Source organism: Bubalus kerabau, chromosome 23 (assembly GCF_029407905.1).
Source record: "Bubalus kerabau isolate K-KA32 ecotype Philippines breed swamp buffalo chromosome 23, PCC_UOA_SB_1v2, whole genome shotgun sequence".
Taxonomy (NCBI): domain Eukaryota; kingdom Metazoa; phylum Chordata; class Mammalia; order Artiodactyla; family Bovidae; genus Bubalus; species Bubalus kerabau.
This window is the reverse complement of record NC_073646.1, coordinates 1161269-1175357: the sequence shown is the minus strand read 5'-3', so window position 1 is coordinate 1175357 and position 14089 is coordinate 1161269. Positions and strand designations below refer to the sequence as shown.

The following is a 14089-nucleotide window of genomic DNA, read 5'->3' as shown; positions in this document are numbered from 1 at the left end:
CCCGTAAAGAACTGTCTAGTGACCCACGGGTCTTTGTGCCTCAGCGCCATGCGTGCACTGACCACTGTCTCCCTGAGTGAATGCCCCTGCCTGCCCTGCCTCCCAGGTGAGCTGAGCTCGGGGCTGGGGGTCAAGGATGGCTGGCCGGGGCCTGCCCAAAGGTGGACGAGGGGGCTGGCTCCTGTCCCCACAGAACAGCAGGCCCACCAGCGCAAACGGTGCCGGTTCTTCGGAACGTGAAGGGTTCCCAGGGTCTCCTGGCCCCGTGGGAAAGCTGAGACTTAGAGAGCGGGGCGGCAGCTGTGGTCACAAACTCCACTGGGGCCGAGGCCCGGGCTTCAGGGGAGAGACTCCTCACACTCAGGCCGCTCCCCTCCACTGAGGCCCGAGACCCAGCTCCTAGGAGCTCCAGGGCAGTGAGGTGCGTGGGTCCACATCCCACAGCCACGATTTGGGCAGCATTCCCTCTGGTCAGAGTCCTCCCTGGAGGAAGGGAAGGAGGCATCTCCCTTAAGAGAGGGTCTGCAGCCCTGACCAGACGCTAAAGGCAGGCGAGCAGCAGGGGCTGCCTCGGGCAAGCTTGTGAAGGCCCAGAAGCTCCATGCATTCCTCATGGGTGATGTATGACCTTCTAACCAGTGCCAGACCACTGCTAACTGCTGAGTGCTCAGCCCAGGGCAAGAAGACACTCCTGCTGGGGAAGGTGTGCAGAACAGGATGAGGGCAGCAGGTAAACATGCCGTGAGAAGGAGGAGGGCCACCCCGGACACCTGGGTTTTCTCCACGACGCCTGTGCACTCCTCTGGAACATGACATCAGGACTTGGCCACTGGAACTGCGATGCTCCAGGCAGAAAAGCACTGTCCAGATAGAGAAAACAGGGGCCACTCCCACCAAGAGAACATCCCGGTGGCCCCCGTCCTGGCTGATGAGCGGTTGCTGCTTCACTGTCAGTCAAAGCATCGCTTATCTTCTAGATGAGACTCACTGAGACACTGGATTGTAGGATGACTCCCACTTCCCGGTTCAGTCCAGAGCTAGCCTGCTTTCTTGAGCCCAGGCTCAGTTTTCTGACTCAGATACAGGGCTCCCCATGGCAGTGGTCTTCTCTGCGGCCGTGAGTTAACAGACCCAACTCTGTTTGGCCATGGCTGTGTTCCAGCTGGTCTCTGGCTGGAGAGAGACAGATGGCATTGCCATCAGAAAGGAGAGAGCAGGGAAGTGCTGTTCGTGGAGCTCAGAGGGGTTATACTTTTAGATAAGGCGGCAGGGAAGATGGTGCTGAGATGGGGATTTCTGAATGAGTATTTGAAGGAGCTGGGAGAATCAACCACAAGATGTTTGGGGAAGAGTGAGTGGCGCCAGGTGCAAGGGCCCTGAGAGGGCCCAGGCCTCCGTCATCGTCTGGGAGACAAAAAGGAGGCCAGTGCAGGGTGGAGTGACAGGCGGGGAGCGCGCTGAGGTCAGGTCTAGCACATCACGAACAGCGTGCTGAGCAGCTGCGGTCCCCCACCCGGACCAATCATCGCTAACATTTGTGTTGTCAGTGTATATGGGGATGTGTCTCAATGTGTTTTGTTTTTCTTCTAAACACTGTGGACATGTGTGATGACATCATGTCTCTGTGTAAACTTGAGCACAGATCTCCTAGAATAAGGAGATCCTTCTATGTAAATGGGCTTCCCTGGTGGCTCAGAGGTTAAAGCGTCTGCCTGGAATGCGGGAGGCCGGGGTTCTATCCCGGGGTCGGGAAGATCCCCTGGAGAAGGAAAATGGCACCCCACTCCAATACTCTTGCCTGGAGAATCCCACGGAGGGAGGAGCCTGGTAGGCTACAGTCCATGGGGTCTCAAAGAGTCGGACACAACTGAGCAACTTCACTTTCTATATAAATAACCACAAGCCTATCCTCAATCTAAGTGAACTTCCCTTTGCACTGAAATTCCCTGTTCATCCCCCACATTTGTTCAATTTGTTCAGGTTGGGATCTGATCCAGGTTCTTATGTAGCTTTCAGTTGCCTATTCATTTTTTTCTTCCAGAAGCTCTCCACCCCATACCCACTGTTTCTTATCAATGACTGCAGAACAGTTCAGGCCTACTGGCTTGTAGAATATTTATTTCATTTTGGGGTTGCTCTGATAGTTTCCCTGCAGTGTTATTTAGCTGGTTCCTCTGTCCATGTGTTTCCTGTACCCTGGAAGTCAAATCAAAAGACTTGATTAGGTCAGGTTAAAAGCTATTGACAGTGAAAGGGCAACTCACAGAATGGGAGAAAATATTTGCAAACCACATATCTGATAAAGAACTATATCCAGAAGGTAGAAATAACTCTTACAACTCAACAACAAAAAGAAACAACCCAATGAAAAATGGACAAGGGACTTGAATAGACTTTATCCAAAAAAAAAAAAAAAAAGAATAACACATGAAAAGATGCTCAACTTCGTGACTTGTTTGTGAAATGCAAATCAAAACCACAATGAAGTCCCGGTCCAGGTCTCTCCTTTGGAAAGATGTCAGACCTGGCAGTAGCTAACACCTGGAGCCTTAACTTGAACCTGCAGGAACTGACCAACACTTATAGGCTGCCAAGTAACTTTCTGGATATCAACATCTTTAATCCACAGACGGTAGGCGTGGGCTGCACTCGCTTCACCCACCTACGAGATTTGCATGTGGACAAAACTACCTGTTTTCAAACTGAAGGAGTCCTGTGTATGACGGTGCTGCAGTAACTTTGAGTGACTAGAAAATGAGCTGGAGCAAGAGAGAACGATTGTATTAATAGTCCCACCACTGCATGGGAAAGTCTTGAAATGGCAGCTCCCTTTTCGAGGAAACAAAAGGGTCTTTGAGGAGTCCTTTATTGGAGAAAAGAGGTAGGGCCTCAAACAGTTTATTAGCAGAATTGCTAATAAACTGGATGGATGCTGGGCATCCACCAGCTCAGAATGAACGCTGCCTACACATGTTCCTGCAGGAGGAGGCAATTGACAGGAACTGCATCCCCAGGAAGGTGTGCCCGTAGGAGCCCTTCTCACCACTTGCCCTCTACTTTCCTGCTGAAATGACACTGGTTGTCACACTAAGCCTCTCTCTCTTTGATCTGAAGCTGGCCGTCTCTGCCCTGGCCTGATAGACAATGTGGCATTGTGTTCCTTGGCACCTGACTGTACCTTGGAGGCTCTGCTAGGAGCCTCTTCTCTGAGGAGAGGTGGGAACCACAAGCAGATGCCCTTTGCGTTGGGTTGAGGTTGGTGGGGATTGGACTAGAAGGCAATTTCTTGGGCATTTCACATGCCAGAGGCTAACCTTGGTCGGGGGGCGGCGTGTGCTGGTGGGGCACTTGTATACTTACTGATGCTGCAAGTCCAGGGGATTTTCTTAGTCTTGAGTTTAGCCAGGAACACAAAGCAGGGGAAGACCCTGACTTTCCTTCTGGCATGAACTTTTTCCTTTCGGGAAGGTGGCAGAGACCTCAAAGCTCTTATTTTTTCCAGGCCCATTCCCAGTTTTCTCAAGAGTTTCCCTTGTTGTACTTTAAACAAAGAGAGACCTTGTTGCTCTTCATGGCAGTAATTCTGAGGTCTAAGCTGTCTGTTGTGTGGAGTGAGGTGTGTGGGTTTTCTGGGCCCATCATCGTGGCTGCTTCAGAGTCAGGAGAAAGCCGTGGGGTAGTCGGGGGATCCTGTTGCCTAGACCCCCTCCTTTGTGGCTCCCCACTCTAGCTGCTGGTCTTTGCTCACCAGTAGTTAAGGCAGTATGGGCTGGGCCAGCAGTTCTGCTTCCTCAAGCCCTTGCTACTTCATGGGTTAGTTTTGCAGGTTTGGTGGCTTGAGGGCTGGGGGAGATTCGCCACAGCCAGGTAACTTCCTGAAGGGTGGGAGTGGGTCATTTTCTAGGTACCTCCCAGGGGTTAGAAAGGGCATCAGGATGTTGGAACCCCAACATCCTCCCCAGAAGCTAAGCTAGCAACTGGTGTAGATTTCCCAAATCTTAGAGTCTGAAGCAACTTCTTGAGCATGGCAACTTTCCTGGGCTTCTGTCTGGGAGGTGGTGGTTTGTTTGCTGGGGCCCAATATCTATCCCAAGTGGTGTCAAAAGTGAGGGTTCTTTGCTTAGGCTCCCTGTCATGGGAGGACTGGAGTTCTTTATATAGGGTCTCAGGGAAAAGGATTACTGGTTCTGACAATACCCTGATTGGAGAGATTAGGTTTGCGTTTAGAGTCCATCCAAATGTTGAAGTTCCCTGAGACCGATCAGCTCTCCAGTTCTGGGCAAGCTCCCGAGAGAAGCTTGCTCTGTTTCCCACTTTTCCAGTGTTGGTGTTGTTGCTGCCTTTTTCATCTGTATCCACTGTTACTGACTTTTTTAAGTTAAAAATTCCTTCTTTAATTATACACAAGTGCTGGGAGCCTGGCCCCATTTCTGCTGTGCATGTATCCTGACTTTGGGCTTTTATTCAACAAAATATTCATTCTTCTGTCTGACAATGTCATACTCAACTCTCTTTATATTAAGACACTGAAGAAAAACCACCCCCCCCCCACAATTCAGGGACTTCCCTAAATTGGTCCAGTGACTAAGACTCTGCACTCCCAGTTCAGGGGGCCCAGGTTTGATCCCTGATCAGGGAACTAGATCCCACATGCCGCAACTAAGTAACCCAGTAAATAAAATAGCAAATATTTTTTAAAAACCCCAAACGTCCACAAAAATATGAAGATCACACAAGGAGAGACTGAAGAGCCAGGCTGAAGAAGACTAAACGAGAAGTTTGATGTTGACAAGTAAAGGCCATTCTTGGGAGGGACAGTGTGTGATGAGATCTGTGTTGATGGCTTTGGACTGGTGTTAATCTCCTGACTTTGGTGGCAGGTTAATCACCTATCTGTGCAGGTGCCCCAGCGGCTCAGATGGTAAAGAATCCGCCTGCAATTCAGGAGACCTGGGTTTGATCCTGGGGTCAGGAAGATTCCCTGGAGAAGGAAACAGCAACCCACTCCAGTATTCCAGCCTGGACAATTCCATGGACAGAGGAGCCTGGCAAGCTACAGTCCATGGGGTTGTAAAGAGTTGGACATGACTCAGCAACTTTCATTTCACAATCTCGTGATTTTGGTGGTAGTTCTCTGGCTGTCCAGGTAAGTGTTCTTGTTGAGTTTAGGAAATCTACAGGTGTTTAGGGATGCTGAGAGTATTAAAGGGAGTCATGCCTGCATTCTACTCTCAAGTGACTCAGAAAGAAAGAGCAAGTGAAGGCAAGTTGTAAACTGAGGAATCTTGATGAGTATTTGGAAGTTTTGTCTTCTTAGCATATTTTGCAGGTTTATTATGGCAGAAAGCAAAGAAGAACTAAAGAGCCTCTTGATGAAAGTGAAAGAGGAGAGTGAAAAAGTTGGCTTAAAGCTCAATATTCAGAAAACTAAGATCATGGCATCCGGTTCCATCACTTCATGGCAAATAGTAGGGGAAACAGTGGAAACAGTGACAGACTTTATTTTGGGGGCTCAAAAATCACTACAGATGGTGACTGCAGCCCTGAAATTAAAAGACGTGTGCTCCTTGGAAGAAAAGCTATGACCAACCTAGACAGAATATTAAAAAGCAGAGACATTACTTTGCCAACAAAGGTCCATCCAGTCAAGGCTATGGTTTTTCCAGTAGTCATGTATGGATGTGAGAGTTGGACTATAAAGAAAGCTGAGCATCGAAGAATTGATGCTTTTGAACTGTGGTGTAGGAGAAGACTCTTGAGAGTCCCTCAGACTGCAAGGAGATCCAACCTGTCCATTCTAAAGGAAATCAGTCCTGAATATTCATTGGAAGGACTGATGTTGAAGCTGAAACTCCAATACTTTGGCCACCTGCTGTGAAGAACTGACTCATTTGAAAAGACCCTGATGCTGGGAAAGATTGAAGTTGGGAGGAGAAGGGGATGACAGAGGATGAGGCAGTAGGATGGCATCACTGACTCAATGAACATGAGTTTGAGTAAACTCTGGGAGTTGATGATGGACAGGGAGGCCGGCGTGCTGCAGTCCATGGTGTCGCAAAGAATTGGACACGACTGAGCAACTGAACTGAACTGACTGACTGAGATATAATTCCCATGCCATCCAATTCACCCACTTAAAACATAACAGTTCATTTTTAATACATTCACAGAATTGTGCAACTATTACAATTTTAGAATATTTCCATCATCCCCTGAAGAAACCCCATACCCACTAGCAGTCACTCCTATTTCTCCATCTTTGTCTTATTTTTGCAGTTGCTTTTTGACAATTTGAAAATGTTTTAAAATACAAGATTATGAACTCACAGTATCTGTATTGTGATAACAACAAGTTACTGGATATTAGAGATTCTTTGCGCAGCCAAGGTACTATGTTCACAAGTCACTTGGAATAGTTCTTTTTTTCTGATTGTTAGATTACTACATCCTCAACCAGTTTCATGTAACTTATATTCTTATTTTGATGTTTTAATTTTTTGCTCTTTTAAATTTTCCTTTTGATGATTTAACATGATTCGAGGTCAAGAGAGTGAAGAGAGTTAGGCTTGGAGGAGCACGCCTTCAACCCCATTCACGTTGCCGTGTATAATCATTTCCAGTTTATCTGTCCATAGTTGCTTTTTGCAAAAATACGCAAACACACACAAACAGATGAGCACTTGCAAGGGCACACGGAGGTCAATGAACCGTTCACATGCATGTGTGCCCACACATACTTGAATTTCCCCTCCTCACAAAAAGGAAATCATGCTATACATACACCAATCTACTTTTTCACTTCTTTTTCTTTTTAACACTGTAAATCCTGGCTATCATGTCACAACCATCATAAGAAATTGTCATTTTTTTTTTCCGTTCCCAGTTCCTTGTGGTGTGGATGTTCATGGTTTGTTCTGTTGTTGAATCATTGTGGACTGTTTTCCAGACTATAGCAGACTCAGCTGCCCCAGTGGCTCTATACATCTGTGTTCTACTCCCACCCACGTTGTAGGGGGGCCGCCAGCAGAGTATGGTCAAAGTCTTGGGTTTTTGTTTATCAAGTAGGTGAGAAATAGATCCAAGTGCAATTTTTAGTATTACTTGCATTTCTCTTGTTATGAGCAAGGTTGAACCTCTTTCCCTTTTCTGTGTCTAATCTGTATCCCCCACTAGACTGTCAGCTCCACCTGTCAAGAGCTTTGCTGGTTTAAGTGGTCGTATGCATGGCCTAGAAATATTCTTGGGCCTTTTGCTGCTGCTGCTGCTGCTAAGTCGCCTCAGTTGTGTCCGACTCTGTGTGACCCCATAGAGGGCAGCCCATTAGGCTCCTCTGTCCCTGGGATTCTCCAGGCAAGAATACTGGAGTGGGTTGCCATTTCCCTCTCCAATGCATGAAAGTGAAAAGTGAAAGTGAAGTCGCTCAGTCGTGTCCGACTCTTAGCGACCCCATGGACTGGAGCCTACCAGGCTCCTCCATCCATGGGATTTTCAGGGCAAGAGTAATGGAGTGGGGTGCCATTGCCTTCTCCGCTTGGGCCTCTTACGGGCTCATAAATGATTGCTTAATGGAGCAATGAATGGGTGGATGAATGAATGAATATATTCAGCACTTCTCTCTTACTGAAATCAGGCATAAACCAGGAAACAGTATAAATTCCAGAAGGAGAAGAGAGTATACCATTAGAAGCCCCAGAGACAGCCAGAGGGTCCAGCTGGGTTCCAGCACTGCCTCCCACCCCATCCCCAAGTAAAGGCCTAGAGGCGCCCTTTCTGCAGAAGAGAAAGTGCTCCCCCCAGGTTACGGGGAGCCGATCTGATCTCTGCCCTCAGACAGAGGGGGTCAGTGCAAGGATGCCTGCAGGCCTCCCGTGTAACCCAGGCAGGCCCTGCACCCTCCCTCCACCTCTGCCACCCCCACCCACCGTGGCCCAGTGACCACAGAGACAAAGTGGACGTTAATTCGTTTATTGGCCCGTCTCGGGGAAGGCGTGGGGTGGGGTGTGAGACTCCTTAGAGCATCTGGGGGCCCATTCCGTCCTGGGGGTCCTGCGGCGGCCTCAGCGGTACTTCTCCGTCAGGACGCCGGACACGATCGACAGGAACTTGTCCCAGGCGGCGTGCGCGTCGGCCGTGAAGTCGGCGGGGAAGTGCGAGGCCAACGTGACCAGCAGACAGTGGGACAGGAACTGGGGCGGGAGGGAGAGCGGTCAGCGCTGGCGGCCCGGACGAAGCTCCGCCTCCGGGGCCTCGCCCCGCCCCCGTGACCCCGGCCCAGGAATCAGCCCCGCCCCCGAGGCCTCGCCCCGCCCCCGAGGCCTCGCCCCGCCCCGAAACCCCGCCCACCGAGACCTCCTCCAGCCCCCGGGACCCCGGCCCCGAAACCCGCGCCCGGGGACCCGCGCCCACCTTGAAGTTGACCGGGTCCACGCGCAGCACGTAGGCGTGCAGCTCGCTCAGCTTGGACAACGCGCTCGTCACGTTGTCAATGCTCTTGACCGCGTCGCCCACGGCGGCCACCACCTTGGAGCCGTGCGCGCGCAGCTGCGCGGAGCCCGTGTGCAGGTCGAAGTGCGGGAAGTAGGTCTTGGCCTGCGGGTAGCAGGAGAAGAGCCTGCGGGCGGGCGGGCGAGTTAGTGACCGCTCTGGGTGACTCTTGCGGTAGCCGCTGCTCAGTACTGCCCGGCCACCTCACCCTGACCGCCCGTCTCCAGGTCATTCCTTCCCTCCCTCCCTCCCTCCGTCCACGTGATTGTGGGGACCTGGGTGCTGGGCCCCTAGAGACACAGGTGACCCTCAGACCGCCCCCATCACCTCCTCCTCCTGCCTCTGACCCCCGAGACGCTCCTCACCTGCTCATGGTCACTGACCCTCCACACTGACCCTCCTCACTGACCCCACCTCACTGACCATCTTCAGTGACCCCTCCTCAATGACCCCTCCTCACTCACCCTCCTCACGACCTACACGGTCCCCTCCAGGTTCCATCCCAGCCCACCTGGTGCTCACCTCTCCAGGGTCTCGGTGCCAATGAGGTCTGCCTGTGTGGAGATCTTGCTCCACATGGACACGATGATGGTCCTCTCAGCTCTGGTCAGAGACATGGTGGCGGCTGAGCGGGAGCTGGGCGCGCTGAGAACTGGCGTCCTGGTGCTCAGGCCCCAGGGTCCGCTTATATACGTGGAGCCAGGGTGGGGGCCACGCTGTGGTCATCGTTGGGGGAGGGGAGGGGGCCGTGGGTGTGGATCTCTTATCAGATGCAGTGACCCTGGGCGGTCAGGGCCTGGTGGGCTTGGTGGGGTGAGGGGCTATCACTCCGGCCACCCTTGCTGGGCCTGACTAGACTCCAGGGGAGATAGGGGCCCAGTCAGCCCAGGAGGTCATCCTGCGTTTGCAGCCCAGCGCTGCACTTTCTTGTCCATTTCAGAATCCCAGAATGGGAGAAGCCAGAGGAGTGCCCATACACCGTCCGGTTCCTGGTTCCCATGCCCCTGCTGGCCCCATTACTGCTGGGCTAGGCTGTGGCTGGACCCACATGACACCTCCCCCCTGCCCAATGCACACACTGGCTCTAGAATCCCTGGGTTTCCTCCAAGAAAACAATGCATGGTCTTGCCTGGTGGGCCCTGAGGAGGGAGGTACTGACTGGTTTCTGAAAAGCTGGGGAAGTGGCAAGTAAACAGAAGAGAATCCTTCTAATATCGTGTGATTTTAGGTTCTGCAGTTTTGCTCACCAAGTCATAACTTAAACAAAGTGAGGCAGATATGCCTTTCAATTTTATTTCAACCTACAATTGATTTTTTTAGTATGCTGCTCTGTGAATTTTGACACGTGTATAGATTTGTGTAACCTCACCCACAATCAGGACACACAGCTCTATCACCCCCAAAACTCCCACTGGCTGCCCTTTTGCAGCCTCATCTTCCTCTATCCCCTAAACTGACACCACTGTACTTCTGTCTCTTTTAACAATGTCCTGTAAACGGAAATATACAGCTTGTCAACATACAGCATGTCATCTTTCAGGACTGGCTTCTTTTTCAGCGTAATATTCTTGAGATACATGCATGTTATTGCCTGTATCAATAGTTGGTTTCCTTTTACTGCAGAACAGTACTCCGCGGTAATAATGTTCATTCATTCTCCCACTCAAACATGTGGGTTTTTCCCAGTTTGGGGTTATTACAAGTAAAGCTGCTGTGAACATTCTTGTGTAGATGTCTTGTGTACATGTTTATATAAACATGTATTTTTATTTCTCTGGGATAATACCATATCTAGGAGTAGGATTGGGCTAAGTGTATGTTTAATTTAGTAGGAAACTGCTCATCTGTTTTCCAGAGTGGCTTCACCATTTTGCATTCCACTCAGCAAAAGTCCTACCTGCTCTGTGTCTTTGTCAACACTTCCACACATTGGTTGTTCTGATGTTGTGGGGCCATATGGCACACTGGCTTCAGTCTGCATTTCCTTGACAGCCAGTGATGTGGAGCATCTTCTCACACTCTTGTTTGCCGTCCAGGTTTTCTCTTCGCTGAAATATCTCTCCTGGTATTTTGACCATTTTAAAATTGGGTTGTTTGTCTTCTTACTGTTGAATTTCGAGAGTTCTGTGTGTATTCTGGATGCAATCATTTGTCAGATATGCACTTTGCAAATATTTCCTTCTAGTTTGTAGCTTGTCATTTCATCCTCTTAATAGTATCATTTGCAGAGCCAGAGTTTTATTTTTTATGAAGTCTAATTTATCAAGTTTTTCTTTTAAGATTCATGTTTTTAGAGTCATGCCTGAGAATTCTTTGCCTAATCCCAAGTCACAAAGCCTTTATCTAAGTGTTTTCATCTAAGACTTTTTTCTAAGTATTTCAGAGTTTATGTTTTACACTTAGGTCTGTGATCTATTTTGAGATCATTTTTGTTTAAGGTATGAGGCTTAGGTCTTGGGTTGTTTGTATTTTCTCTTTACCTATGAGTGTCCAATTTATCCAGTACCTTTTGTTGAAAACACTATACTTCCTCTATTGAACTGCCTTCTCTAACTTATTTGTAAACAATTAATTGCACATTAATTGCACATATTTCTGCACATCTATTTCTCTACTCTTTCTTTTATTCCACTGACCTATGTGTCTATCCTTCACCAAAATCACACAGGCTTTATTACTGTAGCTTTATGTCATGTCTTAAACTTAGATAGTCTCCCAAGAATGAGAGAAAACATTTGCAAATCATATATCGGATCAGGGACTGATCCAAAATATAAAAAAATCTTACAAGTCAAGAAGAGACAGCTAACTGAAAACTGGGCAGAGTACTTTCATAGACATTCCTCTAAAGAAATCATAAATGTGCAATAGACACGTGAAAAGGCGCTCAGCATCATTACTCATTAGGCAAGGTAAGGTAAGTCACTTCAGTCGTGTCCGACTCTGTGCGACCCCATAGATGGCAGCCCACCAGGCTCCCTGGGATTCTCCAGGCAAGAACACTGGAGTGGGTTGCCATTTCCTTCTTCAATGCATGCAAGTGAAAAGTGAAAGTGAAGTCGCTCAGTCGTGTCCGACTCTTCGAGACCCCGTGGACTGCAGCCCACCAGGCTCCTCTGTCCATGGGATTTTCCAGGCAAGAGTACTACAGTGGGGTGCCATTGCCTTCTCCGTACTCATTAGGGAAATGCAAATCAAAACCAAAAAAGATAGCACATCATACTCACTAAGATGGCATCAAAAACCCCAGCCTGAACTGTAATCCTAACCTTACCTACAGTATATAGAATGGCTCTATTTAAAAGACAAAATGACAAGTGTTGGTAAGGAGATGGAGAAATTAGAATCTTTAGACTGCTGATGGGAATGTAAAATGGTGCAGCCGCTATGGAAGACAGCCTGGCGGTTCCTCAAAAGGTTAAACAGAGTTCCCACATGACTCAGCAATTCCATTCCGTAGTACACACCCAATAAAATACATCCATTTGAAAACTTGTACTGTGTTCATAGCACTGCTATTCATAACAGCCAAAAAGTGCAGACAACCCAAATGTCCTTCAAGTGATGAATAGGTGAATCAAATATGGCATATAATCTAGACAGTGGAGTAATGAAGTAAAGTGAAGTCGCTCAGTCGTGTCCAACTCTTTGCGACCCAGTGGACTGTAGCCCACCAGGCTCCTCCGCCCATGGGATTCTCCAGGCAAGAATACTGGAGTGGGTTGCCATTTCCTTCTCCAGGGAATCTTCCCAACCCGGGGATCGAACCCAGGTCTCCCACATTGTGGGCAGATGCTTTAACGTCTGAGCCACCTGGGAAACCCCAAGTGGCGTAGTATCCAGTCGTAAAAAGGAAGAAAGTACTGATACGTGAGTGAATCTTGAAAAAATTCATACTGTATGATTCTGTTTACATGAATGTCAAGAACAGGCAAGTCCTTAGAGACAGATAGTAGATTAGGGAACTTGCCTAAGTGGTTAACTTGTCCAATGGTTAAGAATGCTCCTGCCAATGCAAGGGACATGGGTTCAATCCCTGGTCCGGGAAGATTCCACACGCTGAGGGGCAACTAAGCCCATGAGCCACAACTACTGAGCCTAACACTCTAGAGCCTGAGAGCTGCAACTACCGAAGCCCACCTGCCTAGAGCCTCTGCTCCACAAGAAGCCACCACATGAGAGACCAACGCACCAGAACTAGAGCGTAGCCCCTGCTTGCTGCAACTAGAGAAAGCCTGCGTGCAGCAGCAAAGACTCAGCACAGCCAAAAATAAATTAATAAAATTAAAAAAAGATAGAAGTAGATTAGGTTGTCTGGAGCCAGGGTAGTTGGGGGTCTGTGACTGTTAATGGAGCTGGGGGTTCTTTCGAGGTAATGAAAAGTTTCTAAAATTGTGGTGATGGTCACATAACTCTGAATATACAAAACCCCACTGAATTGGACACTTAATTTTTTTTCTTTTTTTGGTCTGTGCAGCATGGTATTTGGGATCTTAGTTCCTTGATCAGGTATCACACCTGTGCCTGCTGCAGTGGAAGTGCAGGGTCTTAACCACTGGACCACCAGGGAAGTCCCAAATTGCACACTTAAAATGGCAAGATGTATGGTATGTGAATTTTATCTCAATTAAGGTGTTAAAAGATTGGGTGATGTCATTCCTCCATCATTATTCTTCTTTTCCAAAACGATTTTGGTGACTCTGGTTCCTTTGCCTTCCCAAGTGAATTTTTGTTTGTTGTTCAATTGCTCAGTTGTGTCTGACTCTTTGTGAACCCATGGACTGCAGCACACCAGCCTTCCATGTCCTTCATTATCTTCCGGAGCTTACTCAAACTCATGTCCATCGAGTCGGTGATGCCATCCAGCCATCTCGTCCTCTGTCGTCCCCTTCTCCTCCTGCCCTCAATCTTTCCCAGCATCAGGGTCTTTTCCAATGAGTCGGCTGTTCACATCAAGTGATAAAAGTATTGGAGTTTCTGCTAGCATCAGTCCTTCCAATGAATAATCAGGGTTGATTTCCTTTAGGATTGACTGGTTTGATCTCCTTGCAGTCCAAGGGATTCTCAAGAGTCTTCTCCAGCGCCACAGTCAAAAGCATGAATCCTTCAGCACTCAGTCTTCTTTGTGGTCCAACTCTCACATACATGACTACTGGAAAAACCATAGCTTTGACTATACGGACCTTTGTTGGCTAAGTGATGTCTCTGCTTTTTGAATTTCAGAGTTAGTCAAAGAGTTACTTGCACAAAAGCCTAGGAGTTTTTCAGAATGGAGGTAAACGTTTCCTGCGTGGAGAGTTCTGATCACAGATATTTTGCTAAACTATTCTTAGAGAAAATTGTGAGGCTCAGACAAGCCCTCTGATTGGAAAACATGTGCACAAGAATAAACAAGTGTTGAGCACCTTCTGTGCTTGGAGTGTTACTGTGCTATGAGGCTTGCTTCTCCTAAGCCTGAGACTGGGCTGATGAGACTGGAGGCCTGAGGGCGGGTGCTGCCTCCGGGGGTGCCTCCCCGCTGCTGAGCAGAGAGGGCGGGGATCTCCCGGGGCTGTCAGTGCCTGTCTGTGGCCTGGAGGCCGAGTCTGTCTTCCTGGAAGCCCCT

At 48.7% G+C, this 14089-nt stretch overlaps 1 protein-coding gene and 1 pseudogene across 1 annotated transcript; one reads left to right on the top strand and one right to left on the bottom strand.

Annotated features, from left to right (window-relative positions):
- The first annotated feature begins 2515 nt into the window (after positions 1-2515).
- Positions 2516-3030, top strand: LOC129638135 (sorting nexin-12-like; annotated as a pseudogene).
- A 4935-nt stretch (positions 3031-7965) lies between these two features.
- LOC129637528 (hemoglobin subunit zeta-like) lies at positions 7966-9101 on the bottom strand. The gene is made up of 3 exons (XM_055561714.1): positions 9007-9101; positions 8407-8611; positions 7966-8186 (listed from the first exon to the last, which is right to left on the bottom strand). Exons 1-3 carry the CDS (start codon positions 9099-9101, stop codon positions 8058-8060), a joined length of 429 nt encoding a protein of 142 aa, XP_055417689.1. The 3' UTR covers positions 7966-8057.
- Positions 9102-14089: the final 4988 nt, after the last annotated feature.

Coding starts and splice junctions, on each gene's coding strand:
- LOC129637528 (XM_055561714.1), bottom strand. CDS start 9,101: ATGTCTCTGACCAGAGCTGAGAGGACCATCATCGTGTCCATGTGGAGC. Junction 8,612..9,006: donor GGCACCGAGACCCTGGAGAG/GTGAGCACCAGG, acceptor GCCCGCCCGCAG/GCTCTTCTCCTGCTACCCGC. Junction 8,187..8,406: donor TGGACCCGGTCAACTTCAAG/GTGGGCGCGGGT, acceptor CTCCCGCCCCAG/TTCCTGTCCCACTGTCTGCT.